This window comes from Cuculus canorus, chromosome 17, assembly GCF_017976375.1.
Source record: "Cuculus canorus isolate bCucCan1 chromosome 17, bCucCan1.pri, whole genome shotgun sequence".
Classification (NCBI taxonomy): domain Eukaryota; kingdom Metazoa; phylum Chordata; class Aves; order Cuculiformes; family Cuculidae; genus Cuculus; species Cuculus canorus.
The window spans coordinates 6,048,359-6,068,147 of record NC_071417.1 but is presented as its reverse complement, the minus strand read 5'-3'; the positions used below and the strand labels follow the sequence as shown (position 1 = coordinate 6,068,147).

The 19,789-nt window shown below is 43.9% G+C and overlaps 1 protein-coding gene across 13 annotated transcripts in view; it reads right to left on the bottom strand.

Annotated features, from left to right (window-relative positions):
- The window catches only part of PITPNM2 (phosphatidylinositol transfer protein membrane associated 2), a 133,529-nt gene that overhangs the window by 99,878 nt on the left and 13,862 nt on the right, over positions 1–19,789 (bottom strand). For 9 of the 13 annotated variants that reach the window (XM_054082174.1, XM_054082182.1, XM_054082180.1 and 6 more), the window contains exon 2: positions 17,825–17,925. The exons of 1 other annotated variant lie outside the window; for it this stretch is intronic. In XM_054082174.1, the coding sequence (XP_053938149.1) occupies positions 17,825–17,914 (90 nt within the window). In that variant the 5' untranslated portion in view covers positions 17,915–17,925. Of the gene's footprint in view, positions 1–17,824; positions 17,926–19,495; positions 19,590–19,789 lie in introns of those variants that run through there. 3 more of the 13 variants (XM_054082175.1, XM_054082177.1, XM_054082179.1) reach the window with 3 other exon arrangements.

Here is a 19,789-nt window from a genome sequence, read left to right as displayed (position 1 = left end):
GCTGCTGTCAAGATTGCTGAACAAGACAGCGCAGGCTCTGCACTGTGGCAACTGCTGATGCGGGAAGCAGAGGCTCCCAGGACAGACGGTTTGTCCACCCTTACATGTAGGTTGTAACACTGACTGATCATTACGTTTTCATTATTAAGTGTTTCCCAGACCAGTCTTTCTCCTTCCCTAGCCCCAGAAGAAGCTTTACACAAGACTTTCGGAAACCAGACCTGCCCTCTCTCCCTTTTACAGATGGGAGAACCAAGTTCAGCAGTTTCTTGTGCTATACACACACAGGTAACAGTCAGCAGATCATGGGGCATTGGCTTCCCTGTCAATGGGAGTGGTATGTGCTTGGTGTAAAGGCTGTATTTTTTATTTACATGAATCCACAGAGCTCACTGCTATCAGAGTCAAAGACTCACTGTCGCTTCTGCACCATTTAAAAAAGGCAAAGGAAATAAAAATGGATAAATTATCTTCTAAAACAAGTGCTTTTTTTTGTGCTGAAGTTTTCAGTGGAAAAATATAAAACACTATTGCAACAAGAGCTCAGATTGCTGCTTTAAATTCTAATGGCTCTGTAACAGTAATTAAGGTTTCTTCCTGACTTCATAAGTATGCCATAATGTATTTATCAAAAGCATATTACCACAATGGACACATTCACTCTTCCTGCAGTATTTTAACAACTCCCTTTGGACACTATCAGTAAATAAAATCTTACGCAGTCCAATTAAAGAAAGTACAAATCCAAATTGCTTCTCCGTAGCTATCTTGTTTCAAATGCACTGCTCTGACAAATTTTTAAATGGAAAATGGATGAAGTGTTTTGAATACCATAAAAACTTCCTCTCCAGAACTCCAGGATGCAGAGTCTTTAAGAGCCACAGGAAGAAAGGAGGAGTGTTACTCAGGAGCTTTGTTTTTATCACAGACAGAGGAGAGGTTTTCACAGACACAACTGTCAAGTGCATTTGGACTCATGTCAAGCCTCTGCCTTGAAAAATTGGGAGCCCTTTCACGGTGAAAGTGCATGAGCGTACACAATGTGCAATCCAGAGCCATTTCTGCACCTCTATGAAAAGCAGAAGGGAATTACAGAGCTCTCTTCCCCTTCCTCCCATCCAGTTGCCTCCAAAAGGCTGCAACAAGCACAGCACAGCAGTGTTCTGCGGGGACACGTTCACAGATGTGAGCAACCTCCCACCAATCCCTTACCCACGCAAACCCCACTATTTTATTGTGGGGAATACAAAGTGCCACTGCCAGCTGAGCTCCAGGAGGAGCAGCACTGCTGCCAAAAGTGCAAATGCAAGTGGGTGAGTATTGGCATGAGCCATGCAGAGCATGCCTGAAATTAGGGCTAGCAATATGGAGAATCTATTTAATACCCTCTGCACCTGGATAGCTCAGAGCACTCTAGCCCAAACACGCTTTAACTGGAGAGTGGGGGAAAAAAGGGGAAGATACAAAATACATGACCTTCCTTACCATTTTTTCCACTACAAGAGGTTTTGCATTAGCCATCCTGCAGCAACAGCTCAAAAGAGTGTAGGGTAGAGATAATTCAGAACACATTACCCTTTATTTGAGCACTTCAAAGATGATTTTAAACCAAACAGAGTACCTGTTCCAGCAACGATGCTTAACCTTTGCCACACACTTCTCTTTCCTATCTCTCAACTACTATCATGGGGAAAATTTGGCAATTTGTTTAAATATAGGATTATTAGTATTAGGTTAGTGTTCAAGCTAGAAGTAACAAAACCAATTTCACATAAGGAATGCACAATTCTTACCATCCCTTACCAGTTAATGTGTTGTTTCCTCCCTTGGCATGGAAGGTTTTACATTGATGAGTTCTGACTGCTCCTCAGTACAGGGAGAGCTGTGGGCAGAAGCCTGACCAGGACTCTTCACAGCACAATTCTGTCCCTACTGATTTTAGTATCCTTTGCGAAGAACACAGTATCTCTAATGGTATCAGAGAGAGAGGCAAAGCAGGCAACACACAAAGGAACTCTTTTTTTTTTAATCTCTGGGTTGCAGGGGGCGAGGGGGAAGATTTGTCAAGAAACCTTCTAGAAACCCTGAGCACTAAAGAAAGGAGAGCACTAGAGTTGTTTACAGTAAATGAAAAGCATAATTCAAATGCTGACGTGTACTTCACCAAGCTGTTCTTTAACCTACATGGGAAGGAGCTGCACCAGCCTCCATTTAAAGAAAAAAGGAGGAGGGAAAAAAAAACCCTTAGCTACAGTATTAACCAAGGGCTGTTCTCAAGGCCTCCATCCAGAAACAGACTAATGAGCTTTTCATTCAATAAGGTACTGCTACACCAAAATTACCTCCTGGGTGTTAATGGTCTCTTAGTTATAAATAACCTCTTTAAATAAAGAAAAAAGTGTTTATCAAGGAATTTGCCACACATTTCCTTCACTAAATCCTTCCTCCATTCACTGCTTCCCAACAGGGGCTGGCCCACCAACTCTCCTCACCCGTAATTCTCTCCCACCAGGGGGGAAAGTAAAATAAAAAATTCAGACCATAAAAATATCTCTGTTATCACAGGAGAAAGTTATTACAAGCCTTCATGCTGCCTGTGCACACTGATGGTCTCTCTTTCTCCATATTTAATTGCCTGCAGAGGGAGGAAAGAACAAATGCTGACCATTTAAGGTGCACCCAGAGACTCTAAGTAATCATACTCATTTAGTTTTATTTATTTTGACAAGTATTTTATTTAGCTGATTTTATTTACACCAAGAAGAATAGGTCCAAAGGCTCATGGCAAAAGCATCCAGTTAGGGCAGCTGGGTAAGCTGCCACCACACCGCGCCAGGTATTCCTCTCCTCAACCACCTACTCTTGTCATATGCCAGAAGAAAAAAGATTCCTTTCTAATTTCCCAGAGATCCTGACAGTTTCTACCTGCTTGGTTTGTTCTCTGCCAGCTCCAGATTTCTTGGCCAGTGCCCTGCTCCAGAGATGTATCTCTTCAGGGCAGCCAACTCACTTTCTTGCTGAGCCAGAGCAGCGGGACTTGGCTGCAGAAATCCAGGAGAGCTGTCAGGGCACTGCAGGGAGTGCACCCAACAGCTCCCAGACACAGCTCCAAACAGCTGGAAATGCCATTGCTTTCCAGACTTTCCCAGCCCAGCACACGTGCCAGCGCTCCCTGGGATCGCTCACACTTCCAAGTCGAGGTGGTGACAGAATAGGACCACATGTCAAATAGCTCGGCACTGCATTTGTAGCGGGACAAGCATACGCCAGCGCGAAAAGCCTCCCAGCTACAAGAGCCCACTGCCAGAAGAGCTCACCAGGCACGGTGAGGAGCCCAAGGGAACAAGCGCTGCCCAACCCACAGTCCCCTTTGCAGGGCTCTTGCGCGCACCAGGTCACACCGATCTGCAGAAAAGTGGCTTGTTTAGTACAAGATGGACTGCACAAATGGGCCCCCACAGGGAATGGGACAGCAGCTCTGGGCCTCGGCAAAGCACTATTGAGGCAGGGAGCAACACACATTTTCCTTAAGCAAAGCCTAGCCATAGCCAGAGAGACGGGCAACTTTTGTCCTCCAAATGCATAAGGTTATTCCTCATTAAAAAGTTTACATAGACTAAAGGAACTAACAGTAATAAAGTTTTATCGCTTCCTACACCCAGCCCTCAAGGGAGAGCCAGCAAAGCTTTGAGGGTAGGCACAGCAAGAGCCTGGGATTGCACTGCATCCCATCTGAAGGAGAGGAAAAAATTCCTGCTGACAACCAAAAGCATCAAACAGTTATTCAGGATATATTCAGCCCTGAATCAGGGGGAAAAAAAAAAAAACCAAACCAAAAAAACTCCATCCATGCTTGTAAGCTGGTCACACCCTTAAGCTCTCCAGAGGAGTTTTACAGCTTGTAAAACCCTCATGATTCATTTGGAAAGAAACCATGGCTTGTGCTGCAGCCATGGAGTACAAGGTTTCCTGGGGAGGAAGGGATGCCTCCATGAACTGAACTCAGAAGGGATATATAAAGAGCACTATTACATTCCAGGGCTCAGCTACAAACACAAAACATGGGAAAATAGGAGAGGCTCATACACACAATATACTTTGTGCAAAAAAAAAGGACACTGCTTGCTTGATACAGAAATTTCCTTTTCAGCATGCACCACTCAGCTACAGTATCAGCCCAAAACCAACTGGACACAGGAGACTGCTTTCATGAACAGCATGAGCAGGAAATACAAAGATGTGGAGCAAGATTTAAAGCACAAATGGTCCAGGCACTCTTGTATTTCGAGAGCATCATTCACTGGGCCTTTATAATTCATTTATCAAATTATATCTGTAGTCATTCTGATTCAAGAAACCATCACGCACCTTTTCCCTTCAAAAGGGTAATAAATACTTCATTTGTAAAGCATTTTGCATCAGAGGATCTTGAAGTCCATCCCTGGCACTGCGCCTCACAAAACCACCCAGGCAGAGAGCTGCTTCACAGAATCACAGAATCACCAGGTTGGAAAGGACCCATTGGATCATCAAGTCCAACCATTCCTAACACTCCCTAAACCATGTCCCTAAGTACTTCATCCACCCGTTCCTTAAACACCTCCAGGGAAGGCGACTCGACCACCTCCCTGGGCAGCCTGTTCCAGAACCTGCTGCTTACCCCTAGACAGCCATTAGAGGTGCCACGGAGTTAAGCGCTTTGGCCCCAGCGAGACAGCCAGATCTCAGCCTTACACCTCCTCCCCTGAGCCAATTACAGACGCTGCTATCCTTAATGAGAGCGATTTTATAGCCTCTATTTTTCTAGTGCCTACCTTGTCATCATAAACATCCTAGTGTTTGCTCACAAGTTGTTCCATTAAACCCAAATATGCTACCACTCTGCGGCAGTGGAATTTGCAGCAGAAAATCATCAAGAGAATAGCACCGTCTTGCCAGCCACCTGCATCACCTCCTCCTTTAACTCAAACCCAGAGGCGTGTTACAATTACACTATTCCATCTAAATAAAATTATTTTCCCCTGTTCCAAGACATAAAACAACGAGATTATTATGGCCGTAGCCACTGTGATTCAATAATTTAAACAAAAGACACACAGGATCATAGGAACATAGTAAGTAGCACAGCACTTCATTACAGCTGGAACCAGTATTTATGATTCCTGAAACCAAAGATGGTCTTGAAAATTACATGCCCAAATGCATCACTTCAAAATTACAACTTAATCATATAATGTTCAGCACAGAGCTTTAAAAAGTAGTGATCGCCTTTTGTTTTTTTTCCAGGGTGAAGAAAAGCTCTGAGAGATAATAAATCATTTAAAGCATCAGTGGAAGCAGCTTACTTACAAAACAGGATTTGCAATGCAAAAAGTGAATCATGAACCATCACCTTCACACTTTACCCTTCCTCAGACACTGCTATTGATGACTGTCGCTCCAGCTCACCCACTGCCTCCTACAGCAGGTCAGTGACAGGGACAGTCGCCCATTTCTCCATCATCCACCCATCTGTAGGAAAGGCTTCATGATGCTCTCCAACCTATGACAAGCTGGAATGCAAGCCAGCCATCCAAGATCTGCAAGTGCTTTGAAAGCTCTAGATCATGCTGTACAGAGAAGTTAATGCAGTAAAAACACTTCGGACATGCAGCCACAGCCCAAATACAGTTCTTAGCCAAAACTGAGGACAATATGTTGTTAACTGAAGTTTAATTATATCCACAAACATACATTTCTAGCTGAGGCATACAACCACGTCTCTGTAGATTTGTTTGTTCCTCTAGCCGTTCCATTAAGAAATTAGTTTTGTGTTCACTTTCATAGCCCAGTACACACATTTATCTGGTATTACATTTGCTCCTGTTCTGTTTCCTTAGAAATTTTACTGGTTCCATATTAATTAAATTATGTCAGAAAGAGACATCACTTCACAAAGGACCTTCTAATCAGTGGCTAATGAGGGCAGACTGCAATACGGCATTTACGACACATTGGTAAGATTATTTTCAAAACACAAAGCACCGTTTCAAAGAACAGCTAGTGTCTCCTCACCAATCAAGTGCAGAAATTAAGTAGATCTCAATTATGACATTCACAATGCTTTGGATTAGGTGAGATCAATTTCCAACAAGTATCATTCCCCGTAGAGAGAAGAATCCAGCTTCTTGTAACATACAGATGATGTATTTTTCTTTTAAGAGAAACTCTGCAGGAAGAATGAGTCAGCAGCAGACACCCCCACCAGGTCTCTACAGCCAACCAACAACCACTACACGAGCTCCAGCAGGGAAACCTTCCCACTCTTGAAGACTCAAGTGTAAGACAGTCACGTTCAAAGGCTGCCCGCTCTCCCCAAAGCAACCCAGTAGCCCAGCTGCCACAGAAGTGATGCAAGTAGCTCCGAATATCTTCCCTTCCCACACTCTTTCAAGTGCATCAACCACACATGCCAGTGGAGAGCGCACTCTCCGTTCTAATGGAAGAGGCAGGATTCAATTAATGACGCCAATCTTAACAAGTCAGTGGAGGCTGCAGAAATGGCTCATGCGGAAAATCTTTCTTTCTGAAACCTTCCATGCACTATAAGAAAGCAACTATTGCAAGCATTTATTTATTAATATAGAAACATTTATTTATTAGAGATCTGCAATCAGCTTAACCTCTGAGAGCACAGCTTGATGTAGCTTAGCTCCTGGCCAGAGTTTCTCATCTGCTTTTACGTCAGGCAGCAGCATCCATTAGCTAAGGGGTTAGTTGGGAATAGCCCCAGCAACACATCAGCACTCGTTCAGATTCAAGGCTACGAAAACCAGCCAGCAGCCTGCAATCACCTCAGTTCCACCTTTATGCCGGGCTTCGATATGGTAAAGAGGCAAACTCTGCAAGCAAGGAAAGCTGGTAGGTAGGTGGCACAGCCAAGGTGTGCATGGTGTTCATGAGAACAACTAGAGAATTGCTGCTTTCCCCTAAATTAGCGTAGCAGGCAGAATTATGAAAGGCTGCTGGTAAGTTACCCATATCCTGCTTTTCTGCAAGGGGAAAACCAATGTCAGATGGCCACAGCTCAGAAGATGCAACACCAGCATATCACTGTGTCTCTGCTGGGCAGGGCACCTCCCAGAGCTACCAGCAAGGGGAGGTGTGGCAACAATAGAGCCACCAAGTGTATTACTGAGTGAACATAACACTCACAATATAGGCTACTTTATCTTTAAAAGAAAGGGAAAGAGAATGGCACAGGGAGCTATTTCAGCTCCTAAGAGGCAGCTAATAAGACAACAGTAGTTTCTCCAGTGGTTTTGCTACATTCTTCCATCATGATTTCACGAAGCCCAAAGATTCAATAAAAGCATATTTTAGATCTTCAAGGAAGAAGATCCACATTCTGTCTCGACTGTCACTGTTAAGAGACAAACTCAAATGGAAGTGTTGCCCAGCTGCCAAGTATCAGGATCCTAGTCCTTTTCAGCTTGTTCTTTATCACTAGTAAACAGCCATGTTGATAACAATAAGACTAAGCACAGCTGTCTAGAGAGATGGCAGGTACTGAACATACCACAAAATTAAATATAATGCACATCAACACAGAACAAGCACAGATCTAAAAACATGTTTTCAGCCGCAGAAGCCTGGGATCACGAATCTGCTTTCTGCTGTCCCTGAACCTCCTGAACTTCCTGCCATCCTGTCCAGGGAATACGCCTTTGTCCCTGACCATGACCTGCAGAAAACAGCCATCCGCCCAGACCTAAGTATTATGACTGTGCTGGGACAGTCCCTTCCCTGCAGGTTATCAGAAGTTCAGCTCTGAAGAGCACTAGTGTTCTACCTACCATGACACCGCAAAGAGATACCCTCCATGCCCTGCTGCTTCTGGCTCCTCACAATGAAATCACTGGTTCCAGGCCAAAACTGAGACACGCTTGTCTCCTAGGGGGACTAAAGTCCTTACTAAAAATCTAGCTAGGCTCTTAAATGGAGCTTTAAATTAGATAAGAAGGGGGACGAGACCCGGCTAGTTGGGAGTGAGACTGGAAGTGGGACTCCATTGACTGAGAGATGGTGTGCTGGCGAGGACCGCCAGTGTATCACCACAGAGCACGTGGGGGCGATTATACCTGGGGACAGTAAGGATGAAACTGGCACTGTGGTGTTAGTTATTCCAAGGACCAGTCAATTGGAGAACAAGTCTTAAGAGGAGCGGCTGAGAGAGCTGGGGTTGTTTAGCCTGGAGAAGAGGAGGCTGAGGGGAGACCTTATTGCTCTCTACAACTACCTGAAAGGAGGTTGTGGAGAGGAGGCAGCTGGCCTTTTCTCCCAAGTGACAGGGGACAGGACAAGAGGGAATGGCCTCAAGCTCCGCCAGGGGAGGTTCAGGCTTGACATCAGGAAAAAAATTTTCACAGAAAGGGTCATTGGGCACTGGCAGAGGCTGCCCAGGGAGGGGGGGAGTCACCTTCCCTGGAGGTGTTTAAGGGACGGGTGGATGAGGTGCTGAGGGGCATGGTTTAGGGAGTGTTAGGAATGGTTGGACTCAATGACCCAGTGGGTCCCTTCCAACCTAGTGATTCTATGATCCTATGATCCGTGTCCTCAGAACACAGGAAGGGAGAGAACTGCTCATCCTTGCCTCTGACACAAAATAGCAAAATCAATTCAAAAGATGACATTTCGCAGGTCAAGTATACATGTAAAATACTTCGAGATGTTAACTTTTGTCAGTGCTTTATCTCCCTAAAGGCCTCTTCTCAAATCCCCGGGAAATGCAGTAGGGTGCCCAATGGGAAGCACAGACCAAAAGGCTGACTTGAAACAAAAGAAAAATGGCTCAAGTAGTTTGTACCATCTGTGGAGGAAATGGTCAGAAGGGAGAGGACGTGGCATTAAAAAAGTCCATCTGAAAGAACAGCATCAAAAAACTGCCTAAGAGACCATACAGCCATTAGTCAGCTGCTGACTGTTAAGATTACAAGACTTGTAATTTCTGCTACGGCTCAGGTTCTGCACTTTCTTACTCAGGAATTTCATGCATGGACAGAAGTGCTCTTGGGCACCAACCTCTACCGTACTCTGCTGAACGTATCCTCAGCTCCACGAACTGCAGGGACATCCTTGGCTGCTGCTTGACGTGGCGACAAGGGGACAAGAGTGCTCATAAAATCCTTGAGGGGTAACTACCTGTGGGGCAGTAACCTCCTAGGGTGCTGGGGAGCCCCTCAACCATTGAAACAGGAGCACCTCTGTCCACATCCTCCACTTCCATTTCAGCCAGTAGTTTCTTGCCAGCACAGATGACTAAAGCTCACACCAACATCTGAAGACTCAAAGGCAAATACAAAAACCCTACACGTCTTAATCTGATTCATGCTTTTTTAAAGACTGGAGTCAGTATCGTGTGGAAAGCATCTTCTGAAGGCTACTACTTTGACCACTGCTGTTCATAAATATAAAAAGGCTTGCTAATGCTCTGCTAAACTTCTCACAGAAATATTTATATCAGCACCCCCCTGTTTTTTTCCAACAATAATCTAATTCATGCGCCTCTTATCTTAGCTATGAAACAGCATGTTAAATCCAAGATCACAGCTCATTTAGATAAATGAAATTAGGCACATCCAGCAAGTCATTCCTGCTGTGACGTTTCTACTATTGACAGAGTTATTTCCAGGCCGAGCGTGGGCAGGAAACTGGGAGGACTCACACGCTTCAGCACAGTCACTGCCCCTCACTGAGGGCGCATAGAACAGCCAAATTTTCCAAAGGGACTCTACCTGGGTCTGGTCACATGTTAATAACCATTCTGCCAGCATTACCCAGAAATAACCTTGAATAGTTACCTAGAAACATAATCCATCAAAACAAACTTCAAAATAATAAATTAAAAAATAACTTTTATTGGTAGACTGCGTTCTAGCAACACACAGAATTAGCAGACAAGCCAGAATCATTGATCAAGGGCAAAGCTCAAATTAATTTCAAGGTTTTCTTCTTAGACAGTTCTTTTATAAACACAAATAGTACTGCCAGAAAGCTTTCCTTTCCTCCTCCTTTGTTACTCTCCATGAGCTCTTAAGAACATAGCTGAACTTTATGGGCCTCTATAGCACCCAGTGGAACCTAAGAGCTTAGCAGGTGACATTCTGAAGTGACCCTAACCGTTAAAGCAAGCTTAACATTTATATCATCCAGAATAGATAAAAATTTCCCATCAAATAAACGGAAAGTTCTCCTGCACTGAACAGTTCCCCTTTCCTCCAGGGCTCCATCCCCAAATTCCTTTCTAATCTGAATAAATATGGTATTTGCATTCCCCTCTCTTTTTGGTTTGATGCTTTTTCTGGATAATGCAGAAACAGCACAGCCAAAGGATTTTCTTCAGATACTTGGAACACTCCTAATCTGCATACCAAGTTCAACTCATCATTCTTCATAAACATGCATACACAAGAGAGTCAGTCCATACATATGCTGGTGCATCCTTCTCTCTAGATTAATGCAAAATTCTACTGCAGAACTTACAGCCTCATTATGAACTGGTACATTTTGGACAGTTTCCACTGGAAGCTGTAAAGCTGAGGTGCAATCAGAGGGGTCGCAACCATGCAGCCACACACACCAAAACACTTCCAGTGCTCAGCCAAGGTTATCTCCCTGATAACACTCATACACCCCAGGGGACAACTGTGCAATGTATACATCCACACATTGAGGTTTCAAAGGACATAAACGAAAGCTTGGCTGCACTATGTCATTTCCCAGTACTGCGTCGGAGTGCCAAGAAATGTGCTCCGCTCAGCCTTCAGAAAGGCTTCCAAAAGCCCTTAAGGCTGCAGAGTTTTCAGTTACCTTTCTCCTCACTCTACCTCCACTAGCATTAATACTCTTCCTTAGAAGCCTGCTGCCAGCTGCTGCGTGGTCTCTCTGGATACCATGAATTAAGTTGTCGGTTTCTCTCACTTTTTCCACCGTTAGAAGGACATTTATCAGGTTAAGCCCAGATTTCTTTCCTTGTCTTACCAGCAGAGTTTTGGATGACAAATCAAAAGACTGAATATATTTTAAAGATCTAATCCTCCCCTCACTATTTATACTAGTCAATATCACTTTGGCACTATTCTGGCTTTGGACTGCAAAAAAACCTTTCCAGCTTAAATTCTCTTATAATGAACACACTCTCGTAAGTGGACAAGACTGCTATTCATTCCATCTTTCCATCACCCATGCTAGTTTCATCTGTCACCTAAAACACAGTAAGCATTTTCATTCTTGGGAACTATGTGTTCTTGAAGTTATAGTCAGTGGACCAGAAGAGTGTGGCACTGGAAAAAGAACTATCTGATTTCTTGGACTTACTGCAAGAGAACCTGTCTTGGCCAGACACAGCTATTACCACCAAGAATTCATTTAAATTAAAGACGCCCTAGGCAAGAAATATGGGCTATACAGCGATCAGCAGTCACCCACTACAGATCCAGCTTTGGACTGCTCTTTACAAGGTGAGCAAAACATTCACTTTCTAAGTTAGTGTAAGGACTTTCAGAACTGCCATCTATGAATCACTACCACTATTTTAGTTAGTGGAAAGTAGTCAGTAGCTCTTAAGGACCTTTCACATTTGCCTCTGTTTTCAGTTTGTTCAGATCTGAAGGTACATTTCAGCTTAATTCAGACTGAACTTTTAAGTCAAGGTCAATTTAATATTTTTGCCATGATTTGTACCACCTTCTTTCCGCCACATTCCGTGTAATGTCTATTTCTATGTCAAGTTATAAAGAGGGCAGTATGGCTGCAAAAGTAGCTGCAACTTAGAACTACCTTGAGACACTGGACCTGGGTCGGCAAAGAGTGTTCAGATGACTAATCCTTACAAGACAATACTCCAACACTGCAGAGAGCACGATCTCTGGGCAGGAGGGAGGAAAAGGCACAAGAAGAAAAAATAAAAAAGACTAACCAGACACAAACCACCTTCCTGAAAATCTGCTTGAGGCGTGAGTTTTCCAGAGATCATTCCTACTAGTTTCCATCTTTTGGCTTGCTACATGCAAGCCCAGTCCTGAGGCAGAGAAAACACCTCTGACAACTTCCAAGGAAGTCAGGTCTCCACCTGGATCTGCCTCTGCTTTAAGTGGCCGCCTCTCTCTTCATTAATTGCCCTTTTCCATCACACTATTAAGGTATGGTAAGAGCAGGTTTGCAAGCACATATCTTGCTGTCCCCTCCAGGAAGGGTTCTACCCCCATTGCACAGCAAAGGCACAACGGGAGTTTTATCGAATGTCACAGTGAATTGCACAGCATCTGTTCTATGCTGTGCTCAGGACAACCTTCTCTACAGAGCTTTTCCATGAGAGGTTATTCATCAGGTCTTATTTTTAAAGAATCTGGGCCAAGTCATCCCTGCTGCAGCTTTAATGACGTCAATGAGCTATAGCAAGGGTGAAATTGGGCCATTATTTTTTATGTCCATATGTCATGTGCCCATTAGAGAAAAAAAAATGCAAAAGAATATCAAGGAAGAAAAGAAGTTATTGACTCAAAGGACTGTCCTGGGCAGAGACTAATATCTAGATGTGGAATGTTTCTCTTCTGTTCCTGCCGTACATTTATAAATATAACAGTTTATGGAAAGAGAAATAATTCTTGTAGTGTCAAGGTACAATGCGAGTTCTGTAGTGGCAAATTAGATTCATATTTTGTATCCTGTTTTGATGAAAAAATAACAAAAACTCTTTACCAGGAAAAGGCCTCTTCAAAACTCAACAGAAGTGAGTAACACAGTTGCCAGTAACTCTCAGTTTCTGCACTGTTGGCCAGGATTAACCATACTGCACATCACCAACCAGTAGTAAAGCCCAATGGACCTTTTTCTGAGCTTATTTCTTAGTACACCCAGAACAGGACTGTACAAATATCAAAAGCAAAACCACGAAATGTAAGTTTAAACCTAGGCAGTGTTTTCTGTGAATATTCAAAGCCTCAAACACCAATACGGATAGGGTCGCAGCTGAAGAGACCAGGACTGCCAGATGTAGGACACGAGCTGTGAACACCAGCAGTAACAGCCACCACAACGCATCGCAATTCTGTGCTGGTTTTCGGAAAGCAGAACCACACTACTGATGTGGAGTGAGCATGCATACATATTTTCCACCCACGCCCAAGGCAACCAGGCACTGTCATGGGCTGTACACAGCAACCCAGGCTGGTCAGCAAGAACTACACAAGGTGCATCACAGCCAGCAAGAACTACAACCAGAACTTCTCAACTCCACGTTTAAAAGTGCACTTCACTGATATCTAAGCATATAAGTAACCATATTCACAGGAACATAGGTAAAACTACTCACTAATATGCTTAGAGAGTCACATCAATTTGTCTTTAAAGCTAGACACCAAATTTCAGAAGCATCCAGGAACAGCACTGGATCACAGGAGTTTGGTGTTCAGGGCCTCTACTCTGGAGATAAATTTTTTTTGAAGCTTAACAGAAAATTCCTTTGAAATCTTTGACTCTAATTCAAATTCAATCTTTGACTCTTGTCAAATTCTAATCTTTGACAAGCGTCAGGTTTAGTCAAAGACTAAAGTCTTCTCTGTAAAAGAAGTGTTTTCCAATTGTTTTCCCTTAGCATGGACGAGTTCTCTTTACCCACAACAAGCCAGAATAGTTTTAGGGTTTTGCTTTTTTTTATTTCCTTCCTCTTTCCCTCCCCCAGTTCCAGCACTGGAATCAAAATAACTTGAGATGGAAACGTGTGACCTCCCAAGCCTTTATTTACAGTATCAAAACCACAAGGGAAGAATCTGTCCAAGTTTTCTAGCTGGAATGGGAACAGCAGGGAAAAACGTGCTCTCATTTTTGCAGCTGTGATACTTAACACATCACAGGGAAGAAGGATGGGGAGGAGGTAGGAGAGCTAAAAGCAAGTAATGATGCCATGGAAGTATTGAATGTGGAGATCTCAGCCTCACAGGTCAGTTCACATGATTACATCCTATCTCCCAAGAAACAAACAGAGCGTTGTACACACAAACATAATTCCAAATCCCATCTCACGCATATTTAATGGGGTTGCTTCTTGACATTTATATTATAAAAGATCATAAAATACCAAAACTTTCTGAACTTCACCTGAATTTGTATCAGTGCTGTAATGATCTTTCTTCATGCCACCATCCCCCAAATTACTACTACAAAGACTGTCAAAACCAAAAAGCTTCAATATTTAAACAGCACAGACAAACACGAATGAACAAGGTTTATATCTATAGAAAGTTACTTGCAGCAGGAAACTGTCAGTTAGTTTGTGGTTACAACCACACCAGTGTCACAGCTCTTTTCTCCCAGTTAAACACATATGTCCAAACCGTTCCTCATGGCTAGTGTTTCTACTGTAATAGGAGGAAAACAACCAAACCCAAAAGTTGGCCATATTTTCACTAGAAATTTCAGTGTCAGACTATACAGAAGCCTGTCTTTTTTTTTTTTTCTAAAGGGATCCTCCTGTTACTTTCAAAACATTTATGTCCTAGACTGTCAGATTTAACTCAGTTTACCTGTAACTATCTCCTAGCTTTATGAGATCCCACTCTCCTTTCCTTACTCATTAGCAGCTCCCCCTGCTTCCTGCCTGGCACCGTAACAAGTGCCACTCTAGCCCACAACCATTGCAGGCTGAGATAGGGGAATGCCACAACTGTACTCCTCCGTTACGCTGCCAAACAGGGTTCCTCTCCTCGCCAGTACAAAAGCAGCCACCACTCAGCTCTCTGAAGTGTTATCACCTTGATCTAACTTACCGTAAAGTGTTCTGCAGTAATGAAGGATCTAACATAGGCATAGATTTCTCTTGTATTCAGTCCATTTCCATGAACTCAGCCCTTAAAAAGGGTACAATTCTCATAAGAAGTCACACAGTAAGTCTCCAGGAAAGTACAGAGTGCAGAAAAGGTAAGATTCAGCCTCAACTTGTGTCCATATAAAAAGGCACAGGGCTCTGGAATGGGAAAAGCTTCTCACATTACACAGCTGGGGTGGAAACGTACTCGAAAATCAAAGCACAGCGTGGCACGAGCACAAAGACAGGTGTGGCAGGCAAGGCAGGGAGTGCTAGAGTGTCATTAGAAGGGACCAGCTGCAAAGCAAACCCATGCTTCCTTTTGACAGCACACCACACATCCCTTCTGTGATGTCCACAAACTGTTCAGAGGGAATACCACTTCCCCAGTGGCCCAGACATTGGCCCCCAATCTGCCTCATCACCTCAGGATATGGTACCCTGTAGACCCTCCTGCTTTCACCTCATCTGCACTCCCCTCTCCCACCTACTAGTCTCCTGCCCCATGTCAGTTTCTGTCTCTTTTTACAGAGAAACACTCACTCTTCATCCCATCCAGGCTTCTGCGTTTGCGGGACTGGGGGAAACAAAGGCTGTGCAGTGCCCCTGGGCAGCTGGAAGTGAGGACGCTGAAGGACGGAGCAGAAGGTACCTCCTCATTCTGCATCTCTCTGTCACACTGCTTCCCCCAGTAGCTTCTTGCCAAGGTCCCACAGCCATGCTTCGAACATCACAGACAATTACACAGCTTCCAATACACACACGCCCCTTCAATTCTGCAGTGCATCAGGGACTGAGGATGCTTTCCTAGATTTTTAAATAATTCTATTGCAAAATATTCCCAGATGTAACCTCGTCCTATCATTTTCACTCTGTCCAGCTGTTTGGATTCAAGTTTCTGGGTTTGGAAAAACAAAGGGTTATACAGGGACGCTGGCAGAACAGAAGGAAAACTACCTGGTGCCTACAGCTTTTTCCTGGACGCTGCTATTTACTCTTTGTTTTCACAAACGCTGCATTCCTTGACAAAGTTTAAAACCTGTTTTCCTCCCTGCATTCCTTACCTGCCAATCCATGGACATTTCTAGCTCTCTAGTGATGCAAGCCACACAGATTCATTTCGCTGTGAACACAATTCTGAAGGCAGTTTCCCCTCACCCACCCACCCAGGAAATTAATGGCCATTTGGGTTCCTCTCTTACAGAGGACATCGGCCCCCTTATGTCCTTCCAGAAAGTGAAACGAATAGAGCCACAGCCTCAGGGCAAAGCAAACCCTAAAAATTGCTAAGGACTGCATTTCTTCTTTGCTGTTACCACTAATTCAGAGAAACACACTCTTCTCTACAATAGCCTACAGGGAGGAAAGAGAGAGAGCAAGATCTAAAGCAAGGGAGGCAAAGCTCTTGGGGCACCTCAGCACAGGAGCACAGATTCACATGACAATTAATGCAGCTATGAGCATAAACTCCCCTGTTAAAGTTGCTGACAGCAGCTTTTGTACCCAGAGAGACCTGCAGAAAAGAAGCCGGCAGGCTCTCTCCCAAGGAAATCAGGTATCCCAGAGAGGGACAAGCTGCAGCACTGGGAACAGCCTACACAGGCTGGCCCTCAGCTCCGCTAAGCCTGAAGAGAGATGCTTCAGGAAGGGAATCAATGTGGGGAATGGCAATGAATTCACTGGCAGCCAATTTCTCAACAGGAGATTCAAATCACCCTTAGTTTTCAAGGATTTCTGGTAAAGATACTGCATGTCAACACAGAGCTGGTGTCACTGCAGTTCCAGGGTAACTGCTGCAACCCTAAGGTATAAATCCAGAGAAACTGAAAACATGTTTCAGTCTGATAAGAAAACAGCCTAAGATCCAAATTTATTTATCCTTTCTCTGTTCTTCTCAGAAATTCATTGCTCTCAAATAAAAAATCTGCAATTTTTTTAATTCTGGCATCGAGCAGCAAAAATACAAACATAGCACTGTATCACTGCAAAGAGAAACATCTGATGGAGTTAACAGTTAAAAACCTTTCTGAGAGAGGAAAAAGACCCTGAGTGTTGAGATATGTATTGGAAGAAAGTAGGAAGATGCAAAACTACACAGTCAGGCTAAATGCTGCAACCCCGTTTACTGAAAATCCTCCTGCTGAGCCACTCATTTTGTAGGCAGATTTAATACTATGATACACATTTCTAGAATTCACACAGAAGAGGTTTGCTGAGAGCTGGACACAGTGAACCCACAAGAAATACTCCAAAATCTACAGTTTAAGGGAGTAGCAGGTACACACACTGAGAAAAAAACCCAAAATCTCTTAAAATGTACCTATTAAAAAATCACCACAGGGTACTTGCTTCCCTCATTTACACTCCTCACTGAGGAAGTTCGGCGTGTCAATCCTCTTGGCAATGTAAAGCAAATTAAAAGTTCAAAGGGCAAAAGAAGGTAGAAATTAATAATTTTATGCAGTACCAGAGGCTGCACACTATTTAAACACAAATAAAATGCAACACAGTTAAGATTTTGGGAGAGTAGAGACCAGCACAAGATTTAAATATACACACACACAAAAATGTTTAGTGCACATCTTGTACAACCACGCTCCCTTCTAAATCATTTACGTGAAAGATTTTAAATAAACGAGAATGCTGACTAAGCAGGGGAAAAATGGGGGAACTTGAGCTTTCTTTAAGAAGAGGCTTATTACCAATACATATACCCGTGTAATTTAAGCCAACCACATCCTGTGGCTGCCAAGCCCTTCTCACAGGCAACTCACACAGCCCTGCTGCCAAACTCCATTTTATCACATTTCTCCCTGAGCATCTAAGTAGAACCCAAGCTAAGGTTAATCCCCTCTCTTCCCAGCAGTGAGCTAAGATCCCTCAGACTCATTACCATTCTCCCTAGTAACACCTAAATTTTTTTTTTTTTCACTCATAATAGAGAGGAAAAAACAGCCATCCAGCTGAAACACTAGAACCTACCTTCCACAAAAAAGTATCTCTAGATGCTTCTGAATGCAGGAGGGAGTAAAGATAGCGTTGCTGAAAAAGGATGTCACTGTTGGTCCACATGTGTCAACATCCTAGAGAAAGACAAAACACAGTTCCTTAACTGCCGTGCCCATGGGAAATCAACAGCAAGAATAAAGCTGCATTATTTTCACAGTTATACCATGCTAATGGCTCCTATGCAAACAACATAAAGCTACAACATTTTATAATTGCACAACAGAGTCGCTCTGCAGACATCCCTCCAGTATGTCAGAAATTCAATACGTGATAGTAGGCGGCAATGAGCACCTCAGGGATTTAAAGCAGATCCAAGCCATGAGTCATCGTCATCTCTAACTGATGGAAATTTAAAAAATAATAAAAAAAAAGACAAAAACACACACATGCACGCATTGCGCTGACCACTCTCACGTGCTCTGTACCACACCAGAGCTTCCCCCTAAAGCATTTCTCTTTTAGAGGGGGTGTTCAACGATTTCCACAAAGGGGACACCATCGCAGACAAAAGACACCACGTCACACTATTGTTCCAGATAGCTCCCCGCAGACTGGGCAAGATCCCGCGTGTGAGAGGGGAAACTGCACTACAGCTGCCTCTACATCCCATTCCACACCCGAGGGAGTGAGGAGAAGGCACCTCCCTTGGCTGCCAGAGAGAACAGCGGGGCCAGGCCCAAGGATGCAAAGACAGGGGTGGTGAACCAGAAGCATCCAGGAAGATGACCCAGCTCCCTTCCCACAGCTCAGGACATGTTAACCCCAGGCAGCCCATTTACATTTCACTTTCCAGCCATCGGCTACTTAACTTCCCTCAAGGCTGATTTTTGTCAGGAGAGCTGAGGGCCAGAAGGAACTTGCAAGGTTTGCTGAGCCGCTTCCCTGGTTTGCTTCATTACAGCAAGCAGCCCTGTTACCTTTCCAAGAGATTCCTGCAGGCAGAGTCTCATCATTACCTCCAATCACTGGAAACTGTTTTTTTGTGGGGCTTTTAAAGCATCTGGTTTGCACTTTAGGGCACACGCATGTGCTTCCCCCTCCCAGCCATCACTCCTCTCTCTTCTTAGATCCCCCGAGTATATTCAAGCTCATTTAGGTCTTTAATTTCTTGCCTTTTCCTTGCTTTGTCTTCTCCTGCTGTCCTCCAAGCAACAGCCAGAACAGAACAGCAGCTCTTGGTACCACGAGGTCTAACAGGGCGCACAGAAAAGGGAAGGCTGGAATACATGCAGCCGTCCCCCTGATGAGTGACCCATGGGCAGCAAGCACAGCTTCAGGAAGTTGAACCTCCCACACACCCCTGAAAACCACCTGCTCAGATTAAAGCTGCCTTTAACTCACTGAACTCCCCAGCAGCAGAAACATTCCTTTTCCCCTTTGGATCAGGAAGGGCACAGAGCCATGTTTTGCACCAGAACATGTAAATCTGGGTCCACCACCACACAAAAAAGGCATATCCTCAATTGGGACCTAGATCTAAGCCTTAGGACCAGCACCCACAACAAAAGATTTACAAAAAAAAAAATTAAATCAAACACAAATACTCTGCTCTCTGCAACAAAGAACCTGAAATGCTTGGAATAAAACACTGATAACTGAAGCAGGGTATTGCAGCTAACGGTAATAGACAGATTTATGCCTTACCAACAAGGAAGAAAAAAGTACCCACTCTTTACTTCTGTAACTTCTTGCACAGCAATTTTAAAAAATAATAGTGCTTGCACAGGTCAGATTCATCCTAGAGGAAAAGCAAACGTGAGTAACATTTCAGGACCATTAATCTCAGAGATCTCACCAAGAGCAAGCAGCCAGACGGCTTAAAAATATATTTAGTCCACAAATGCTTATTAACGTCATGTGCTGATTCACAGCTGAGCCAGTCGCACGGAGCCCAAATGCCACTTCTGCTTTCCCAGGCTGACTTTAGAAAAAAAGAAA